At 37.8% G+C, this 23321-nt stretch overlaps 1 protein-coding gene across 2 annotated transcripts in view; it reads right to left on the bottom strand.

Annotated features, from left to right (window-relative positions):
- Positions 1–8123: 8123 nt before the first annotated feature.
- The window catches only part of CARMIL1 (capping protein regulator and myosin 1 linker 1), a 380656-nt gene continuing 365458 nt past the window's right edge, over positions 8124–23321 (bottom strand). The window contains exons 36-38 of one of the 2 annotated variants that reach the window (XM_036765787.1): positions 21346–21486; positions 18835–18981; positions 8124–9149 (exon numbers count right to left, since the gene is read on the bottom strand). In XM_036765787.1, coding sequence (XP_036621682.1) covers positions 9013–9149; positions 18835–18981; positions 21346–21486 — 425 coding nt within the window. In that variant the 3' untranslated portion in view covers positions 8124–9012. The remainder of the gene's footprint in view (positions 9150–18834; positions 18982–21345; positions 21487–23321) is intronic. The other variant, XM_036765794.1, reaches the window with a different exon arrangement.

The raw sequence follows: 23321 nt of genomic DNA, 5'->3' as shown, positions 1-23321 counted from the left end.
GCTTTTCCTGACTCTCTCAGCTGCTAATGCTTTCCCTTTTCAGATTACCTTCATCTACTCTGTATATCCCTTCTATGTTCCTGGTTATTTACATGTGGTCTTCCCATTAAAATGTAAACTTCCTGTAGGTAGGGGCTGTTTGCCTTTCTCTGTATCCCCAGTGATCAGTATATGCACCTAGCACATTGTAAGTACTTTAAAAGTTCTCGTTGAATGGTTGATGGAGACAAGAGATCCTGAATCTAGATGAATTCCAGGTTTCCCCAATGTTTCTTAACTCTCATTTGTAAGTCTGGAATACCGGAAGTGGTGTTGGTGACTTCACCCCTACAGCATTCATGTTTCTAGGTCTGTGTGAAAAGTACAATTCTTGTTTCCTTTGGTAAAGGGACAGGTGAAAGACATGAATATGTGGTACTTCCACAGCTTTCTCTGGCTTCAAGGATTCTAATAGGCCTCTTGTGATTTCATGGAGGCCTTAAGTTGGGCAGAGGTAGTCTGAGATGGTGTATGCATTGACAGCTCCTTTTGGGTTAAATCTAATGCAAACTAATTCAAAAGTGGAGATTACTTCTCTGCCACCTTAGGTCTTAGAAGATTTGTAGTGTATATAGAACTAGCACTTTTCATCACTGGCATTACTATTCTTTTGTAAGAATAGTCTAGTACAAGAGTTCTCAAACTTTTTAATCTTGGGATCCCCTTACACTCTTAAAAATTACTGAGGACTCCCCCTCCCCTTCAACGGTTTTTACATGAGTTCTATCCACATAACATCTTTTAAAATTAAAACACCTTCATACTGTTATGAAAATAGTTTTGGCCTTCCAGACCACCTGAAAGGATCTTAGGGACCATTAGCAGTCACCGAACCACACTGTGAAAACCGTTGTACAGTTCCCGGCACTTAGTAGATAATAAATGTTTTCTGATTGACATATTTCATCTGGAATGAGGCATATTTTAAAAGTGCAGATGAGAACTGCTTCTAACTGGAAAGTACATATTATGTACAAATTATTGTGAGATTTCTGGGCTGTAATTATTCTTAGCTCTCAATTTCCTCATCTGTAAAATGAAGGGGTTGGATTTTTTATCCTATGACTCTTGGGGTTGGTCTCATTATTTTATAATCACAGCTGGAATATTTAGCACTAATTTATTTAGATTCATTAAAAATTTTTTTCAGCTCACTCTTAAGGGATATTTCAGAAAGGGACAAGATCAAATTGGGGTCAGAGCCTATAAAGTTCTGAGATGTAACTTGTGAGTTTTCAATACTTACTAAACATTGAGCCTCAGTAATTATGCTAACATTCCAAATCACAGGACAAAGTATCATGGCACCAGAGCAGCAAGGACACACAAAAGGCAAGATACACAAATTTTTGTCTGTGGTACAAACCCTGTGACAGTACAACCTGAAAATTTAAAGCTCTGTGTAGAACTCGGTTCCTAACACCAAGACACTCCCTTTTCTAAATTTATAGCAATATTCCTCTCCAACATCTGTGCAGGTAAGTCAGCAAGTCAGCCAACCCCTAAGCTACCAATCAATAGGAGGCTGGGATTTTAAAGCAGTGAAATACATAGAGAAGACAGCTCCCTCCAGGCTGATATGGAGAGAGAGAAAATATTTCTTTATGCATGCTGAGAGGGCCAGATCTCCCTTACCTTGTGCCTTATTACATTAAATTATCCTACTTAAGAGTAAGAAATAGTGGAAGGCGTTTTCCCCGTTACGGTTCTGTTAGAAAATGCTATACAAATGAGTTATTCTTCTATTGTCCTTTGTTTGAGACAGCCTATAGAATAGAAAACACACTCACAGGTCAAAAAATCTGTATGGGAGTCTCAACTTAACACATGAGACCCATGGCAAGTCTTAGTTTCTTCATCTATAAAATGGAGAAAATAATATGTGTCCTGCCTTCCTCATAGGATTGTTTTAGAGAAGTGATATAAGAATGGGAGTTGTTACTGATTCAGAAGTCTGACTCCTAGTTGGCTTCAATAAGGTGCTGGGTATGTCCTTAAGCAAGTTAAATAGACAGTGCTTACCTTCTGGTTTAGAAGGTGTCATTTATGGGAGTGAAGCCCAATAAACTGGATAGACAGAAAGGTAAATGAGGCTCTATTTTAAAAAAAAATACATTTTATTGACACTTTTTGTCTTTACATCTCTGTCATTTCAAATGCCTCCCCGCCCCTTCCACGTTGAATCCTCCTTCATGACAAAGAAAATCAAGTAATCATAAACATCCATTACAGGGAATCGATCTAACAATGTATATTCTATTCCATCTTAGTAGCCCTGTCTCTCTGCCCTGAGGTGGCGTATATTTCATTAACAATTCTCTAGGACCTTTACTGATTTTTCTGTTACTCAGTTGGACTTTTTTTTGGGGGGTGATCTTTTCATTTATATTTTTACACTTACTGTGTTCTCTTGGTTTTGCTTATTTTGCTTTGCATCAATTCATAGAAATCTCAAGTTTCTCCCAGTGCTTCCTTCCTTCCTTTTTTTTTTTTGTCAAGGCAATCAGGGTCAAGTGACTTGCCCAGGATCACACAGCTAATAAGTGTCAAGCATCTGAGGCCCATTTCCTCTTGACTCTAGGGCTAGTGCTCTATATCCACTGTGCCACTTAGCTGCCCCAAGTTCTTCCTTTATTGCACTTTGTTTTCAGTTCTTTGTTCCTACAAAGAATACTTCTATGAACATTTTTGTGTATTTGCAGCCTTTGTTTCTGTCTTTGACTTCCCTGGACTATACAACCAGAAGCAGGATTGCTGGGCCCAAGGGTATGAAAAATTTAGTCACTTTCTTACATAATTCCAAACTGATTTTCAGAATGAATGGATTAACTCCTTAGCTCCACCAACAATGTGTCAGTATATTTTGCCAAAGTCCCTCCAACGTTGACTATTTTTCCATATTTTGTCACCTTTGTCTATTTGTGAGATGAAATTGAAGAGTTTTTTTATGTGAATTTTTCTTGATATTGGTGATTTAGAATATGCAATATGTGGTCCTTTATAGTTTGCAGTTCTTTTGAAAATGGTTTAAGACAGGTAAACAGAGACTTGAAAAATCAGTTCTCTCTTATAAGGGGTCTGACATATAAAAGGAATTAACACATAAAGAAGAGATATTTTCTAATGAATATGTGGTAAAAGGATATGAAGTTCTCTTCAAAAGAATTGCACACTATTAATAACCATATCAAAGAGAAATCCAGATCACTAAACTTCCCACCCAGCAAACTGGCCAAGAGAACAAAAGATGGAAATAGTGTTGGAGGGTCAGTGAATAGTACACTGTCAATGGAGCTTTGAATTGATATAGCCATTCTGGAAAGCAATTTGGAATCGTAATAAAAGTAAGTGACTAAATCTATACACTTTGTCCAGATATCCCACTGCTAGGCATATACTCCAAATATATGGCAGAAAGGTTCCATGTATACCAAAGCATTCACATCATATCATTTTTTGTGGTAGTAAGATCTGCAAAGTAGATGCCATTTGTTGGGGAATGGCTAAACTATAGTAAATGAGTGTAATTGAAATGAAATATAAAGGGGAAAGCGTATTTGGAATTGAAATTGAGCCCACATACTAGTTTCATGTTAATGCATAATCACTAGGAATTTGATTATTAATAAATGTGAGAAGAAACTTATTATGAATAGTGAAAGGAACTTGGAGTCAGAAAGACTTTGGAGGAAATCCCTCTTTCAACACGTACTAGCTGTGTGACCCTGGGTAAGTCATTTAATCTTTAGCAGCCTCAGTTTCCTCATCTATAAAATGGAGATAATGGCAAGTACTTCACAGGGTTGTTGTGAGGATCAAATGAGATAATACGTATAAAGAGTACTTTACAAATAGAGAAATAAGAACTATTATTATCAATCGCCTAACCGTGATTGGTGAGGAATTGGTATTATGCTGTATCAGGGAAATGCAGTGATCTATGAATTAGGAAACCAGTTCTAGATGATGCTCAGTTATAAGCTAGCTGTATTGCCTTAGGCACGTCACGTTTCCTTTCTGGGACTGACATTTCCCATTCCATCCCATCCCATCATATAGCAGCAGAACCAAAAAATTATATACACAATGACTACAATGTAAACAAAAGGAACAAAATCCCAAACTGAATGCCGCGCATTTGGAATAGTTGAAATAGTTAAGAAAATGCACTTCCCTCCTTTTCTTTGCAGAGGTGCAGCACTATGAATATGGGATATTACATTTTCTCTAAGATTTCTCTCTTTTGGTTGGTTTTTCTAACTGGACCACTTATCTACTGTGGAATGGTTCTCACTGTTATATATTTGTATAAAGTCCCTCTGTGTTTTGGATAGACTTTTGTCATCAACATTTAATGCAAATATTTTTTTCTCCTACTCTACTGTTTGTCTTCCAACACTGTTAATTTCTAAGAACAATACTTTTCAAGTATATACTAACTGGGAACCAGAATTCGGAAACATTTTCCAATCCTGCTTACACTGTTGGCTCCATGGGCAGAGTCTCAGGATCCTTTCTAGTGACAATTACCTCATAGAGCCAAGGAGAATGAATCCACAGGCATTTGTTTACTAGGTTGAAACTATTTGGAATGTGTTTTGAAATTCCCCAAATTTAAGGACATTAAATGAAAGTGTACCAAATAACCAACTATTTAAATGCTTCAAAAAAAAAAAAGGGTCACTCATGGGGGTTTAGGGACAACTAGGTGGTGCAGTGGATAGGGCACTGGGCTTGGAATAAGGAAGACTCATCCAGCTTCAGATATTTACTAGCTGTGTGACCATGGGCGAGTCACTTTACCTTGTTTGCCTCAGTTCTTCATATATAAAATGAGCTGGAAAAGGAAATGGCAAACCACTCCAGTATCTGTCAAGTAAACCCCAAATGGAGTCATGGAGAATTAGACAAGACTGAACAATGACTCAACACACATGGGGATCTACAAATTGGGAATTAGGGATAGGTGCAACTTGTCTACCATTAGGTATAACTTCTTAACAATATCTTTGTCTTCTGTTATTCTTATGCAGCTTCTCCTTTCTTTCAAAAAACATGAATCAAGGTTTTCCCCTGGTTTCTAAACAACATTTTGTCTGGGCACTTTCAATTGGATACACTTTGAAAATAGCCACAAAATCCTTACCTTCTCCATAGCAGCAACTTCTCCTTTATCTCCTTGTAGTCAGCTCTGAATGAGCCATGTAAGAAACTACCTTCTCTGTCAATGTTCCACATCCAATTTTTAATCTTTGATTGGTTTTTCCCAACTACATGGCACCCTCTCTTCCTGCCATTGGCCAGCTGGCAATGTGCTTGGTAAATACAAAGTAATACTAATATTGGTCTAAGGAAAACCAAATTAGGAAGGTTTTATTTTTTCTTTTTTAGACCAAAGTAATATAATCTACTACAATACCAAAAAGAAATGATGTTTGGGTTATCAAAACATGGTTGCTGGGGATGAAATATGCCCATCATTGTTCACGTTACTTACCTTACTATAGGTGTTTAAATGTGGCTCTCAGAGTGTGATAGGACTTTCTGACTCCGTGGAATTTTAGGTGCTTTCAGTTCCTACTTCATGACTAAGATGCTAGAATTTGTGCTTCTTACATGATCCTCAATTTTTTAGTTTGGGCCACCTCACTCTGAAGGGCAGGAGGGTATAGTGGATAGAGAACTGGCTCCAAAGCCAGGAAAACCTGGAGTCAAGTCTTGCCCTTGATACCTATTGGCTGCATGACCCCAGGGAAATCACTTAACCTTAGTGCTCTAGCCACAGGTCCCCAAAATGGGTGATACTGCCTCCTGAAGGACACTGGAATGATGCAGGGACGGGGCAGTAATAGCCTCAGGTGCAATTTAGGGGCATTGAAAGCATAAGAAGAAAATTTTGAAAAACCATTCATACATGTTTCATCTGTTGTGTAATAGAGTTTAAGTGGTAGTGATTACATTATTTTCCAAATAAACACACAAAATGCAAGTTGATCAGTGGTCAAGTCCACTGACAGGTCTTAACAAGCAAGTGTTGGCAGGTGAGCATGTCTCACATTATTGGGAAATCCAGAAGGCATGGGTAGGAATATGCATAATTACTTGTTTACTATACAATACTTTATGGTTACATGACACAATATTGTGTCGTCAAAATTTCAATGCAGGAAAAACTCCACAAATTTACAATTAATTATTAAATTTAATATATATCATTTTAAAAAAATTACATTTTTTTAAATGACACAATTTAAAAAAAAAAACCCATTAAAGGGTTAAAGTAGATTTCCAGGGGGGCACTGAGTAATTTTCTTTAAAGGGGGTGGTAGGCCAAATAAGTTTGGGAACCTCTGCTGTAGACAATGCTGTTAAGGCTTAGTTGCAGAGAACGTGCTGACCTGTCTATATAGGGGGAAGTTTACCCATCTTGGGAGTACCTCACACCAGTGAAATTATAGGTTCTGGTCTTATCTCCTCTCACTTCCTTCTGACTCTGGTCCCACCAGCAGGATGTATCTATTCTGGGGACACCCAGTTCTGATCTATTCTGCAGATGTCCTAGTCCCACTGTTCTTTTGGCTCCCCCAAAATTGTTTCCACTTCTCTATATACCTAAAACATGTAGTGAGACTCAGGGGAGGCTCTAGTCTGACAAAATTTCACAGAATAGAAAGTGACTCCAAGAAACTATTTAGTCTGTTCCTCCTTGTTTTCATGTAAATCCATCCATAAATCTTTAGAAAAATAGACTTTGCCCTCAGTCTCAGTCTTCCCACTTGTAACGATAATAGCACAGATCTCAGGGTTGTTGTGAAGATCAAATGAGACACTGTATGTACAATACACTGAACACCTTAACATACTATATGGATGGTAGCTATCATCATCACCATTGTTATCTGTCAAAACTCAAAAAACTTTTAAAGATTTTACAACTGCTTTTGTAGCAGAAAAACCATTTCCCCTCAGAAATGCTCCCCCTCCCTTCTACCTTCAGCATTTAACCTAAATCCTTTGTACTGCAGCATATTTCAGTTTCCTCATGTCTGTCCATAGGAAAAGTTGAGAACAGTTTCTCTACTTTGGGAAGAATGCTGTATTTGGAGTCAGGGGCCTTGATTAGCTAGCCACTAACAAGCTGTATGACTTTGGAAAAAGTTCCTTGACCTCTGTGGAATTCAGTTGTCTCATTTTTAAGACAACTTCATTGGCTAAAACTATATTATGTTGGTCCAAGGTTCTAGACTATATCAGGGATAAAGGGAAAAATGGAGAAATTTTTAGAGAATACATTTTTATGCCAAAAATTAGTGCACAAGTAGTTTTAACATATAATTTTATATTTTAATATCTTAGAAGGCAAAAAATCCATCTATAAAATTCTCTAAGAATTCCTGTCCATGTCACATGAAACCAAGGTTCAGCAAAACAGTTTGGGAAATGCCTACATAACTGAGTTTTATGGCTTTTCTTTAAGCATTTATTAGTTAAAACGTTAGAGACCACATCAGGTAATTTACATGAGCATATCTTGGGATATACCTTTAGCTGGCCCAGTTTGCCAAGGGCACAGCCAAATGTAAGTGGGAATGAATCACTCGGTTTGATTTCAATTTGACATAGACTTATTAGGCAAGAATGGCTTATCTAAGAAAAGGGCATCTTTTAGATGGATATGTCTTGGCCCCTCCAAATTCTCCACATTACACATCTTGAATTTCACCTGCATCCGTGGAGTGATTGACCCTGTACCCAGGAGACTCCATGAGGAGCTGGAGAGCAATCGAAATCAGACTGAGCCTTTAGCCTTTCTTCAAGCCTCAAAATATATGGAAATCCATTTGTCATGTAGCCAGGTGTAAAGCACTGATAAGTATTTGATTCTTCATCCTTATGTAAGTTTTTCCCCTCCATTGGAGATGGAAGGCCACTCTAATAGTGAAATATGTTGTTTGTTTTGAATGTAACAGCTCCCCTTGTGGTGTGTCACAACTATGATTATTCCAATTTTTTTCCCCAGAAAAAAAGAAATGACTTCACCAATAACCAAGGCCATCTTAAGAAGGTATTGGAGAAGACCAATATTCCACTTGCAAAATCATTTTATTGGTACAAATATACATATGAATAAAATTCAACTTGTAATGTAAGTGAATATCTCTGAAATATGCCCCCAGAAGAGTACTTTTTTTTTACAGATGTCTAATTATTTCTCTCTCAAATCACACATTAAGAGCTAATATGCAGACAGAACTGAAAACAACCTCCCAAACACCAATATTCATAAAATCTCGATTGCCTCATTCCATCAACTATATACATTAATCCGAGGATTTAGAGAGTCAAGGTTCTATTCCACTCTTAGTTGTGCTTGTTGACAGTATGCAAATGTAACCAATTGAGGATTGCTGTTCATTTTTTCTGTACAGTTCAACAGGAAGAAAGACATTCTCTCTGGGAAAATGTAAAACCCAGACCCAAGCATCTAATATATATAATTTGTACAAATTATTTATTAGTGTGCTCTGTGACTATAATTACAATGTGCAATTGCATACAGCAAGAATATATTTCTTGGTCGGACACGTGCAGATTTGACACATTTACATTCAGCAGTACAACACACAACCTGTTGCACAGTGGATTCGTGTGAGATGGTTTCCAGTTACTTTCCTTTGCCTTCCCCAAACCCGTAGGCAGGGCACTCTCTGTAGTTGCTTCAGGGAAATTCCAGTAGGAACATGAGCAGAATGCTGGCTTTTAGTGAAGGCATATAAGGGAATGTTTGAGAATCAAATGCATCATCAAGAAAAGGAAAGCCCAAACTAATGTGCTTTGAATACCATTAATAAAAAAATTTGATTCCTATTCACAAAAAAAAGAAAGAAAAGAAAGAAAACCAACTGCACCAACAGAAAACAGTACCCAGGGTTATAAAAGTACCTTGTACAGTCATTTGCAAGGCATACCCCTTTAAACAAAAATAAAGTCTTTCTCTGCATCTTCTCCAGAATCACTGGACTTGCTGCCTTGGTAGCCGTCTTTGCTGGAGGACCTTGGCCTTTGCTCCTGGTGTTCAGGCGACTGGTGTCCTTGGATCTTCCATGAAACTGCAGCGAATAAGGAAGTAGTTTATGAAAAGAGTTTGCTATAGGGGGATGCCAGTGATTTAGCATGGCTAGCCAACTCAGGTTTGAAGATGGGGGCACCCAAGCATGAAGAGTTTGAGACAGACTTGACTAGCAACAATTTATCAGTGAAGGGCTTGTTTTCTTTTAAGCCTGAAGACAAGAAAAAAAAATTCTAAACCCTCCACAAGCTTCCTATTAACAAATGTGTGCATATATTTAAACCACATGTTCACCACGGTTTCTCATGGCCTCTCCTTCATGTTGAAGCCCTAGAGAAACTTCAGATTCCCTGGGAGGTGTTACCAGAAGGGGAGAAGTAACATTTTGGAAGTTGGAGGAAGATGGTATTTCTGAAATTAACCTAGGCTTTCCTCTTCCATTAGACAGAAAGATCCTTGAAGAAAGAGACTATGTCTTAGTGGGTGTAGGGGAAAGCTTTAGGAGATGTGTCTTTGGAGCCTAGCTCTGACATTTAAAAGGTATGTTATTATCAGCAAGTCACTTCATGGCAGAACCTCAATTTCTATACCTGCAAAATGGGAATAATATAACGTGTGCTAATTACCTCACACAGGTGTTATGAAGAAAGGTGCTTTATTAATCTTTTTATTTTTGGAGGGGGGAAAGGCAGGGCAGTTGGGGTTAAGTGACTTGCCCAAGGTCACACAGCTAGTAAGCCTGTCAGGTGTCTGAGGCTGAATTTGAACTCAGGTCCTTCTGACTCCTGGGCCGATGCTCTACTCACTGTGCCACCTAGCTGCCCCAGACTGACTAACACTTTATCAATTATTTGACCTCTCAGTTCTACTTTCTAGGGGATGGGCCTTATGAGGAATTAATTGATACCAGCAGGTACACTGAACCACTCTCCATACAGATGTATTATTGCTATCAATTCTTGCTCTGGTTATGTGCAAAAACAAAGGTCCTGCAAGAGACAAAACAGTCTTTACAAAAACCAAAGGGGAGAAAAGAAAAAGGCATTACAGTTTCCATTGCCTGGGGAAAGTGTTTCAAATTCTGTACTACAGTACATGTTATTAAAGGCTATTAAGGGTTATTTTGCAATGACTGTTATATAGACACCATTCAGCTAAAAATAATAAACATGGGGTTTGTGTGCTTCGAATGAAAAATGGAACTGCCTCATTTAGCTCAGCAGTTCAAGGGCTTCCCAAAAGTCCTGAGCATCTCTTTCCAGGAAAACCTTCAACATGCATTTTCTGAAGCTCTTATTTGGCTGGCTCCAGGAGTATTAGGCTCACAAATTCCACTGGGCTATTTAAGTAGTTAACCTAATAAAGAGTGTTCAGGAAGTGAGGGCTCATTAGCCCTAATAGCCTAAGAAGCAAACAACAATAACTGTGACTTCCTTTGCCAAGGCTGTGGTCATCTCCAGGTTCTAATCTCTAGCCAAGGAAAATTTAAACTTTTAGTTAATGAGATGAAATAAGACTTGAAGAGTATTTAAGCCCTCTGAGTTTCAAATGAAGGGTACTTTTAGCTCACAAAACTGATCACAGATTTTGGATCCTTAAAAAGAAAAGCTGCCCCTCCATCTCTACCATCTACTTACAAAACAGTATTAAGAAAAAAATGGACATGGTATCTGTCTGAGGATGATCAGTCATTTGGGAGTTGTTGGTAACTCTAGGTATTATATATATTCTTCAAGGTATTAAAGTAATACAATGGCAATGCCCAAAGATAATTTTTAATTTCTTTTCTCTTTTTTGTTGTGAGGCAATCAGGGTTAAGTGACTTGCCCAGGGTCACACAGCTAGTTAAGTGTCAAGTATCTGAGGCCAAATTTGAACTCAGGTCCTCCTGACTCCAGGGCTGGTGTTCTATCCACTGTGCCAACTAGCTGCCCAGAAAACTTTTAATTTATTAAGCTGCTCATATAGTAGAGAGAGAACTAGATCTGGTACCAGAAGACCTGGGTTCAAATCCAAGCTCTGCCCCTTCCTCGTATGTAAAATGGGGATATGTTACTAATTATATTATCAGAATCACAAAGTAGAGAATGGGAAGTACTTTGCAAACCTTAAGTGCTAAAGATATGAGAGTTCTCCTTTTTCTTTTATTTATTTTTTGGGGGGGATAGGGGAATGCAGGGCAATTGGGGTTAAGTGACTTGCCCAAGGTCACACAGTAAGTAAGTGTGTCAGGTGTCTGAGGCCAGATTTGATCTTGGGTCCTCCTGACTCCAGGGTGGGTGCTCTATTCACTGTGCCATCTAGCTGCCCCTCTTCTTTTTCTTAATATTGAGATCTGGGATAAGTCATTTGATCTTCCTTTAGGTTTCTTTTTTTCTTCTATGAAATGATAGGGTTGGACTGCACTAGATTATCTCCAGGTGCTTTGTACCTTTAAAATCCTCCCCTGCTACTCGATGCAGGCAGATGAATATTGCTGACCTTCATCTTGAAGAAGCATTATAAAATCCAGCCATAAGGAAATGCGGTCACCAGGGGTGTTAGCTATGATTGCTTTATTAAAATTTAAAATACAGAAGGAGCTGTCTCTCTTGCATTTGTTGCCTCGTAATGAACTTTAATTGCACGATGCAGGGGCAAAACCAGTCTGGTAGAATACTCTTCCCTGATCTCCTAAATATCTCCTATATTGGCTTTGTTTTGTTTTCCTTTTCATTGCATTCAACTCTGGCTTGAGGAAGACTTGGATTCAGTTCATGTTGTGTACATGTCCCACACTCATTTTTTCTTACATGATGGAATTCATACTACTAAAAATAACTGAGCCAGAGATTAATAATGATACACTACCCCCTGAGACAAAAGTATTCATCTTTCCAAATTGCCTCACAGAAAGCCCTCTTTAACACATTGATCTCCCTGATAAAAAACTAGTTCTGGCTTAACAATTCTTTGTTATCAATTAACCAACAAGCATTTGTTAAGGGGCTACTAGGTAGCAAGCTTGAGGCATACGAAAACAAAAGTAAGAGTGGCACTGACTGCAGTAAGTTTATATTCTATTATTTTCTTTTCTCCTCCACATTTTTTTATTTTATTTTAAATTTATGGAATAAAACAAACATTTCCATAATATAGTATAATAAAAAAGATGAATGCACGTGAAACTGCAAATCTATAATAAAGTTATCATGTAAATTACTTTTTTTCCTTCCCTCCCCCCAGCCTAGAGATGGCTATCATTATTACAATTACTGTCATTCTATTGTTTTCATTCAAAGCACTGATTTTCTTATTGAGTCAATGACATTACTTTTGGGGGTCCTCCTCTGTTGTGGATGGGCGGACAAAAGCCCATTTTCATGTTCTAGGATAAAAACCAAGTACCGAGTATAAATGCCAAAACAGAATTTGGGACCAGTAGAGAATGGTTTATGTATTAAGCTTTAGACAACAGTATTGCGCTTTAACATCCATCCTAAGTAGGAGATTTCACTAGTTCAGTTCCTTCTATTAATTCAGAAAGACTGATCATTTGGCCAGGACTAGGCTGGTTTACCTTGACATTAGCTATGAAAGGGTTTCTAATAATATCTTGCCTATATTACCATCAATTTTTTCTGCAGTTCCATTTCCTTCTGCTCTTACAACAACTTTGTGAAGCAGGCACAGTAGGTATTATCCCCATTTTACAGGTGGGAAAATGGAGATAGAGAGAGGGCAAATGATTTATCTGAGATCACATAGGCAGTAGAAGAGCTGGGTCTAGAATCAGGGCTCCTAATTCGTAGGTTAATTCACTATTCCAAATTAATAAGATAAACAAACCTTTAGGGTAATTATTCCTGAGGGAAGATCCTGTTTCCAAGCATTTTAGCAATATCCATTTGCATACATATAATATGCTAATTACAGATGAGTTATGTATTTATTAAAGATCATACAGCAGGCCTGTGGTTAGCAGATGGTATCACTGATTATATGTACCTGAAATAAAACTGCCCTTTATTAAAACTCTTTTAAAAAAAAAACCAATCTAAATTTCATATCTTTCACTGCCCAGTCAACCTGACTTAATTTAGTTTTACTTTAAGTTTTTTAAAATTCAGATTTTTTTCATTAAACCTCTCTGATATAAATTCTCCTATTTATGAGGTTACTATTCCAGTGGTTTATAAGCTTTATGTGTGCCCCAAGCACACTGGGCAGAAAAAAAAGAGACATTTATAAATAATGGATAAGCAAACTAAGTAACTGCATACTGTATTCAACATTTAAACAACCTATCTATATTCAAATCACATCTATACCATCAAGGCCTCAGATGGAGAGGCTCAAAAATGGAACCTTTCATTCTCCAAAATGATTTGATTTTGTATACAAGTTGGAAGCCAATGTTAGCACTGTTATAACAGAGATTTCCAGGAGGAACAACAAGATATTTTCCTTGAGTAACCTTAGATCAAACTTTTTGCTTTCCCCTCCATTCAACTACAATGATATACTAATATCCTAAAAAGCTAAATCTATCATGACCTAAAAATCTCATTCACCAAGTGTCTGTTTGCTCACCCCTCCTAGAATGAGTCCAAGTGGCAATAGGCTATTATATTTCTCTTGGGGGTAACATTGGAAGGAAATGTACCTTTGCCCTTGTGAGGGAAATGAAATAGGGTATGGGCCATTCAATGTCAGACCCCAAATAACAGTGAGTATTTGTGGAGTGCAACTTTGATTACTGGGATGGGGCAGATATTAAAAAAGCCTCAATATCAGATGTCTTTTGCTTTCCCTTCTTCTCTTTAAAGATCCATTTATACTACATGCAAAGACAACTTTTTTCTGTAAGAAATAGCATAACACATAATGAAAAAGTGTAGCTTATAATTAAGTGGAAAGAGAAAATGATAGGACACACAAAAGATGAAGTTAGAAATATTTTCAACAAATGAAGTTAAAATACTCTAGCATACAAATACCTGTCAAATAAACATTAAAATAGCCAGACTCAATTAAAGCAGAGGAATAATCATGAGAAAAACAATATGCAGCATGCTTTGAGAACAATAGCTTCTGTATGTTTCATAAATACTGCTAAAGTTTCAAGGGAATAAGAAAATTGTTTCGTGTAAATAAAGTTGCTGAAAGCATTATCAGAGGGACAACCTGCAGGTCAGCTTAAAAGACTTTTTAAATGCTGCTCATTAATTGTAAAACTGAACCCCCAAAGCTCTTTTCTGAAAGCAGAATGCTATTCAGTTCTCAAAGGTTTAGACAGGTGCTAGGAACTGGCACTAACAAATGAAAGTCATTCGTGTAGAAATATAATTACTACTCTTTAAACAAAATCACCACCTTTCTGGTGCTTATAAAATGAAGGATGCTAATGCTTTTAAGACACCATGACAAGCTTCCAAAAGGTCAGCCTTTCATAGGTAACCCAATGTCAAGTGGTCTTAAGCTTCAATACTTCAAAAGATTCCTAATTCATTTGAGTTAGTATGAGTACTCTCTTCACCAATATATTGTATATTGTAACCACATCACATCTTAGTATCTTGCTTTAAAGTGTTGTCCATGGGGCAGGTGGTAGGGCATGAGGAATCAGCTGACCCACTTTACTCAACTTTAACTATACTATACTAGACTTGGGGCAAATGATACATAGCCTATGACTAGGCCCATACTTGAAACCTGATACACCTTGACCTCCACTGGTGTAGCCTTAAGAACTCAGAGGTACCTTCATGTTAGAATCAGATATCAGTCAATCAAGCAAGCCTTTATTAAACATCTACTATGTGTCAGGTACAGTGCTGGATCCTAAGGATACAAACAAAAATGAAATGTTACAGGAGGGGACACATTAGCAGCTGGGGAAGTTCAGGAAAGACCTTGTGTAAGAAATGGCACTTTGAAGGAAGCTAGGGTTTTCTAAGAGTTGGAGGAGAGGAGAGAGTAGATTAGGCATGAGCAAAAACATAGAGATAGGACATGGGATGGCACATCGAGGAGTGAAAAGGAGGTGAGTTTAGCTGAACCAAAGAGTGTGTGAAGAGAAATAATGTATAAGTTTTGAAAGGTAGGACAAAGGCAAGCTGTGAAAGGCTTTAAATGCCAGAGTAATTTGAATTTAATACAAGAGGAACTCCCATAGTAGTCATGGTCAGACTATTTGTTGGAAATACCACTTTGGCAAGAATGTGGAAGGTGGATTCGGGGAGGGTGAGCCTTGAGGTAGGGAGGCCAATCAGGAGGCTATTGCACAACTCCAGACGGGAGAGCCTAAACTATGATGACGGCTACATGTGGAGAAAAAGTAGGGGTGGACAGTAGGTGCTGGAGGGGGCAAGGGAATGGGAGGATGCAAAAGATGTGGAGTTACTAATTTTACTTATATGATCATTTTAAATCTCTTGCTTTGCTTTTTCCAGGGAGCTGAGTAGAGTTTATGACAAATCTCTGACTGTATTTGAGGATTGGCATGTAGATTTGTTCTTCATTTGGTCTTGTGTCTTGGACTACCCTAGCTCCAAAATATTTCTTTTTCATTGGTGCTTTTTCCTTTAGCTCTTTTTATAGACTTCATGATTTGGGACTTCATGTCAGGGCCAGGCTTTGTTCATTTCTGGAATGAATAAAGGGCTCTTACTTGGTTCTATCTCTACTATGGGAGGTCTTACTATTGCTTCCTCTGGATTTTAAATGCTGTGATAGTAATCCCCTTCATGTTTATAACTGTGATTATTAAATGTGTATGTCTTTCCATAAAAAAAAAAAAAAGATGTGGAGTTAGAATCAATACTGCTTGGTAATTGTCTGGATATGTGGGTTGGGGATGTGGGAGAATGAAGTGGCAAGGATGATTGTAACCCTGAGTGACTGGACATTAGAGGAAACTACTGGCTTTAAAGAATTCAGTTTCAAAATGAGATTTTGGCAAAGCAACTAAATTCTGATTAAATCGATGGACACGCCAAAGAGTGCATGATATTTTATGGAGAACATTTTCCCTACTCCTAGTACAACAATTCTCTGATTCTAGTCTAGTCCTATCTTTACCTTCACTATTTCATCTCCCAAACAAAAACATTACTAGGAATTACTCTGGAATGATGATCCTCTGGATGGTGGAAGGGCTACTACTTTTCAGTTTTATAGAGTACTTTGATTCATTCCTTAGAGAAAGTATGCAAGTAGAAGGGTCCTAAGTGCCTTCGTTTCATCAACTGTCAAAAAGCGAGTCATCCATTCTGTATAAAAAGGACCATAAACAAAGCTAACTCAGTAATTCCAAATCAAATGTCCAGAATTTACTTACATTTTTTACAGATACTGATTGTATAGGAACTTTCCATAAATAGGATTTTTTGCCATTTCAGAAAAACTGCTTGTCCTTAGATGTCCCTTTGTAACTCTTAGGTGATTTGGAGAGTAAAAAAAAAAAGATCTTGTAGACAGATAAATCATAATTATAGTTATTTGTTTTCTTCTGTAGAAGAGTGCTGCTTTTGGACACAGACACGATTAGGATTAGAAGGATTAAGGTTATAGGGCTTGCTTTCTTCTCTTGGATGTTTTGAAACTGTGTTTGCAAAGACAAGTCGGTCTTTGATTTTACCTTTATATCCCTGGTAACTAACACAGTATATGTCACATAGATGCTTAATAAATGCTTGTTGAATAAAGTGTTAACAAGTCCAAGGCTGAAGTCTCTACTACCATGTAATTATTTCGCAGTGGTTTTTGGGTCCAGATGGTTTCTCTAACTTCTATCAGACGTCTTATGAATATGTACCATAGGTCAGCTGGGAGACCGGGCACAGCAGTGGATAAGTTGACTGCAAATCTATCACCATCCTCGGAAAAAAAAAAGATCAGACAAATGGTGGTGGGGCAGCAGTCCCACTGGACACCCTGTGAGATCACCAAATTTCAAGTGCCTATTTGTAATGACCAAATGGTCTTTGTAAAGGAGGGCAAAGACTCATTTCATTTCATGATCTAGAGCCCTCTGAAGAAAACTCAAACATGAAAAAAAAAAACACAGGAACATTTGTTTTTCTCTTTTTGTTCTCTAGGAAACTAAAATCTCCTTTAAAAGGGGCAGCCATTAATTTCCCAAGCCATGTTTATGAGAAATAGCAACAAGTGAGAAAGGACATTTCCTTTTCCATATCCCCAACTTTGAACAAATGTATTCATCTCCCTCAAAATGTTATATAATAAAAAGACTTTTCTAAATTTTACAGAGACCAAAATCTACATAGAAATCTTTCCTTCCTCTAACCTTTTGATGACTTTCATTTACACCATACTGAAGGAACTTTAAAGAGCAAACAATGTGCCCAAAGAGAGAGAAATATAATTGGGGTTTTTCTCTCATTTTACTAAATAGTCACAGAAAATTCCTATCCAGATTAATGTAAATGGCAGAGAGATCTATTACTATTTACTGGGTTTATGTCCTCTCTTTATTCTAAAAAGCTGATGCTGGTGTGTCACTATTCTCAAAGTTTACGCTATGCTTATAGTAATAATAGCTAGCATTTATACAATGCATTAAGGTTCACAAAGCGTTTTTCAATTGTCTCCTCACAACACCCCCGGGAGCTAGATGTGATTGCTATTCTCGTTTTACAGATAAGGAAAGTGAGGCAGATGGAAGCTAAATGACTTGCCCAGGGTCACAAAGCTAATACGTGTCTGAGGTAGGATTTGAAATCAAGGCTTCCTGACTCCAAATTGATTACTCTATCCACTGTGCTACCTACCTGTTGTCTGTGAAAAGAGACCTAGATTTAGAGTTGGAAGAGCCAAGCTCAAAATCTGACTCTTCTACCTGCTACCTATGTGAACGTAGGCAAGTTACTTTACCTGTATAGATCTCAATAAAGTAAAAGGGTCAGAAGGGATCATATCTAAGGTATCTAAAGGATCTTACAATTTTAAAACCCCATGACTCCTAAGATGCAAGCTTATTTTTACAGTAAGACTCTCTGAACATATCTAAAAATAAAATGACCAAGAGTGGAGCAGACACTAGGAGTTTTTGCACCTAGAACATAAAGCACACTTTCTGTTGGGTAGAGGAAATGGTCTACATGTGGGAGACAAAAGGTTTTGGTATAAGACGTGCTTCTGGAGAGGTGATTACTTGAAGGCGGAGGGAGATGGAAGAACTCACTCCGGCCCATCTGGTAGCTTCCTATTTTAACTAATTGTTCTTATTAACTAGGTGCCTTGGCTCTGTTGTTTTTATCCTGCCAGAAGGCTGCAAATGTTGTCAGTGAACTCTAAATTCAATGCCCTAGGCCTTGGCCCAGTCACTTCACCATAGTTACAACTCTGCCAAGACAAATGAGAGCAGAAGGGAAAGGAGCAGGGAGAATGCTTTTAAAAATAACAAATATATCTGAAAAAGAGACTGGATGCCAAGCTATAAGTCATTCCTTCCCCACAGTAAGACCCACTCCTCTGTGAACACACTGGTTGACATTACCTCAGATTTTTTCCACTCTTTCCTAAGCATTTTTGGGGGGTCATATGTTAAAACTGAAGCAGGCATTATGCCTCTATACTAGGGATACTTACTGTTATCTGAATAATGTCCCAGACTCACCCCTTGGATTGGAACACAATGAACTGCCTTGCAGCTAAATGTGAATCTTAGTGCCAGTTCTTAAGCATTGATTCCATGAAAGATGAAAATTGAAGGTTCTAACCATTTGTTGGCTGTGACTTCCTGTGCCCAACTGCATTCACTTCCTCTTCCGCAGTGGTGGAGTACAGTTTTGAAGATCTTTTTCCTCCACTGGTGAACTTGTCATTGTCATGGTCTGAATCTCTTTTGTTATAATCTCCTGTTTGTTCTACTGGGGAAAAGGGATTCATTTTACCCCCTTGTCAAATAAATCCAAGTGTGGAAGCTAATATTAAAAAAAGAATTGAATATCATCTTATCCACCCCACTTATCATGATTCAAGGGAAACAGGCCATCTATTCAGATAGTTTCAGCCCTGGGCATATCTGCTGTTATTTACAGAATTCAACAGCCAACATTATGGAAATGTAGTGCAAAATGAGGTGTGCTTTGAGACTGCCCCAATAAGTTACTTACAAAGCAAAACAAAAATCTTATAAAGTGCATCCTATTTCCATTTTGGTTCTGCAATGGATAAAAAATAAATAAAACACATTCACTATGGAATAATCAGGAATAATTGCAGAGATTTACCTGTTTCAGAAATTAGTTGGGCATGCTAGTCCAAAGGAAAGCAAAGAACAAGGAAAATGGGAGTAATTGGCATAAAGAAAGCATAAAAAAAATTTGAAACAGAATGATTAGAAATTTTTTTCTAAAGCAAGAGGTAGTGTTTATTCACAAGCAACTCTATTTCCCAGGTAACCCTAGCTGAAAAATCTGATAATGAGCATTTGTGAAACTTTTAAATGAAAGTTTCACTACCTTTGATATGTCTATGTTTAAAATCTGTTTTTGAGAACTGCATCTTTTCTCAACGTACTATACCTCAAGCTCAAAGGGAATCCGAATCACTGTGACTTGCCTTTTTTTGGACTTCTGACCAGAAAAGAGTTAATTGCACAGCTGACCTTCACCACCCCCACTCCCCCACCATCCAGCCTCAAAAGTAAGATTTTTATGTACCCCTAAAAAAAGGACACCACCTGATCCTAATAGCTGCTGGGAAAAGATCCAAACACCTATTCCAGCTCCCCTGAAATGTATTAGAAGCAATTCACTCTATTTCCCATTTTTCTGGAAAAGAAACAAGAACATTTCAAACTAGGCAAGGCCACACTCATGGCATCCTATATTTCATTTATTCAGACATCTGAGGGAGGGTAGACTCTCCTTTGGTTATTGAAGTTATTTAAGAAGATCTTAGTCACTGAAGAAAAAAAACCTAAACTTACAACTTTTACCTACTTCAAAGTTTTAATTGTCCTAGAATAAAGGGCCATTTTGCCCCACCTCCTCTGCACCAAGATTTTCCATTTATTTTTTGGAGGTTCTCAAAGTTGGCTACATACTGTTTTAGAGCAAGCAAGTATTGAAAGTGGGGAGAAAAAGAAAAGAGGAAAGAATTTTTTTTTTCAAATGAAGAGGAAAAGGTTGTAAATGCCGTTAAGTGGCCAAGGTCATTGTCACCTTGCCAACACTCTAGGAGCTTCTCTTGCACGGAGTGGGAATCATATTAAAGGGTGCAAATGGCTTTCATTGCTCTTTTTGAGGATCATTAGTTAGACGATTTCTGTCAAAACTCCAGACCTGGATTTTCAGCCAAGTCTTCCTTTTATGGCCTCTATCCAAAAGCGGCCAGACCCCCTAAAATGGTCTAATGTTCAGTGTGGATCAGGAAGGCAGAGGTTTTGTTTTTATTTTTAAAATTTTTTTGGTTCGTTGTTTGTCTGCCACACAACAGCAATCAGAAGCACTTTCTTACCATTTACTTCAGCCCAACAATTATTACTTAGTGATTTGTCAGGAGATCAAAGGAGCTTGAAGGAACTTAAACCTCTCACACACAAAACCCCACTCCTAAGAGAAGACAGAAAGAAGAACGCCTGTACGTAGATTATGGTAATCCCTCTTGCTTTGACTGATGATGTTCAAGCCACCAAACCACTACACCTTTTATGTAATAGCAAGTGTATGTAACACTCATAGCAAAAGGAGTAAAGCTGCTCCCTGACAGTGTTCACACAGTCAAATGTTGTGGCTTCTGAGACTCAGAAGAGCCCTACCACCAGGTTTGGGGAGATGATCTGAAGCAACAAGGGACTCTCAGTCTCTGCGTTCTATTGAATCAAAAGCGTTGATCTTATCCCGTGAAGACTTTCCTGATAAATAACTGGATGCAGAAACCTACAAGTGGTTGTTTCAGATTAATTCGCTAACAGTTGAGGTCATCCCTGAAGGGGACCGTGAGGGGGTCTCTAATGCAGAATCCAATGAATAGTTGGAGAGAATTTCTTCTCCTAGCTACACTGTTAAGTTCAACTAATTCCAACAATTCATTAATAAAACACATGTTTCTTGGCAAGAACAGGCAAAACCAAGAAATTGTAATATTACCATAAATTGAACAGAGGGAACTTACCACTTAGCCAAATCATACGAAATCAGCTTAATTACTCCAGTGTTGATTACTTTTCCCTGATATATCTAAGAGGAAAGAAATGGAGCAATGTAGAGAAGAGCCTATCTTACCTTCTTGGGAAAATGACCTCGCTGTAGGCTGGGGACTACTTTGGCCATCTCTCTCTTTGTCAGAAGGAACTTTCTTTAGAACAGGCGGAAGCAAAGCAACTTTAGGGGAACCAGGGCCAGTTGGAGAATCTGGGATATCCTCTACGGAAACATAAACAGACAAATCAAATTTCTCAACAGCTGAGAGCATGAGCCAGGCAATAAACTGATATGATAAATGACTTAAAAAAAACAGTGGGAGGTTTTTGGCTTGGGAGAAATTTTACATTTCTACTCAGCATAATAAAACTGGCAAACAATATAGATAAGAATAATACATTTTTGTAAAAGGTTAACCCCTGCACAGATGTGACTCAACCTCCCACAGGTAGAACATAACTGGATTTATAAATTACCCAAGTGTTCCCGTTAGCTTCCAAGTTCAAGGGTGTTTGATTTCTTACATCTATCTAACACTGAGAATCCACTCCCCTCATTTGTTGTCATATCCAAGGAGTGGGGATGCTATGTAAGAGTGACTTGGAAGCAGTGATTTTTATCATGCTCTTTTAAAGGAAAAAAAAATGATTGTCTTTGCACGCCAACCAGTGAAAGAAAAGTAGTTCCTTGATTCCATCTTTCTACCTTCCCTATGTGCAGGACAACCCAGGGCATCTTGACTAATTCTATTTTCTCATTGTGAGGAATTTTACAACTTATTTGGAAGAAAAATGGAGTAAATCTAGACTGAAACTTAATGAAGTTCAAGTGAATTTGCCCTAGGAGATCATAAACATACTACCTTCCTCCTACCTGTGATTTTTTTGGTTCTGCACACTGGGTTTTGGAAGGGATTAATGGGCTATGGTGCCTTAGTAAGATTGATCAAGTTGACTACTTTACATATGAGAAAAAACGGGGAGAGAAATAGAGGGAGGAGTAGAAGACTGAAAGTGGGGCTATGGGATGGTGGTACTTTCTAGATTACACAAATGCTGTGTGCATTTGATTGGTAAACATACAATTCACTGTGTTGACTGCTACACACACACACACACATACTCTCTCACATTTATACACATATACACATTTATAAACATACATGTATACATACATAAATATACATACATACACATTCACATTTATATACACATATACACATTTATAAACATATACATGTATACATATATAAAATACACATACAGTCACATTTATACACACATACACATTTAAAAACATACGTATACATATATGTAAATATGCATACACACTCACATATATGTATATATTTATTTTTGCAATACCATGCTTATTTACTCTGCTTGTTCAGTGGGGTAGAGATTTCTGCCTGTTTAAGATGTTTGCTTGTTGGAGCATGTGGGAGACAGAGTTTTAAGGGGAGAAGGAGGATAAGATATAGGGGAAGGATAAAGAAATCAAATTGGTTTCTAGGCAGGTAGGTGGTGTGGGGGAACAGAGCACTGGGCCTGGAGTCGGAAAGACCTGAGTTCAAATCTGTGTGACCCTGGGCAAGTCACTTAACTTATTTCCGCCACAGTTTCAAGTGAAAAATAGGCATAATAATAGCCTCTATCTCCCAGGGTTGTTGTGCAGATCAAATGAGGTAATATTTGTAAAGTATTTAGCAAAGGGCCTGGCACATAGTTGGTGAGTAATAAATGCTTGTTTCCATCCTTTTAATGTGTCCTGAATTTTCTCTACCATCATGGTCTTAAGACACTTGACCTATTCAAGACAGGATATGGAGTGTTCACTGATCTGAGGTTAAGACAAAAATAAACTATTCTTCCTGTTCTTGTACTGCATGGTCACAAATTACAACTTTGTTCCAAGTGTTGGCATGCATGTTATGGTGACAGATGTTAGCCAAACAAAATGTAAGAATGAATTCAATGTGATGTAAGGCTATATATTTTATGAATTCTTTATAATTTCCAGGGCTTCTGATATGATTCACATGATTTCTCTTTGTATTC

The sequence above is a fragment of the Trichosurus vulpecula genome, chromosome 1 (assembly GCF_011100635.1).
Source record: "Trichosurus vulpecula isolate mTriVul1 chromosome 1, mTriVul1.pri, whole genome shotgun sequence".
NCBI classification, from domain to species: domain Eukaryota; kingdom Metazoa; phylum Chordata; class Mammalia; order Diprotodontia; family Phalangeridae; genus Trichosurus; species Trichosurus vulpecula.
The sequence above is the reverse complement of the archived record's forward strand: the minus strand, read 5'-3'. Positions and strand labels throughout refer to the sequence as shown.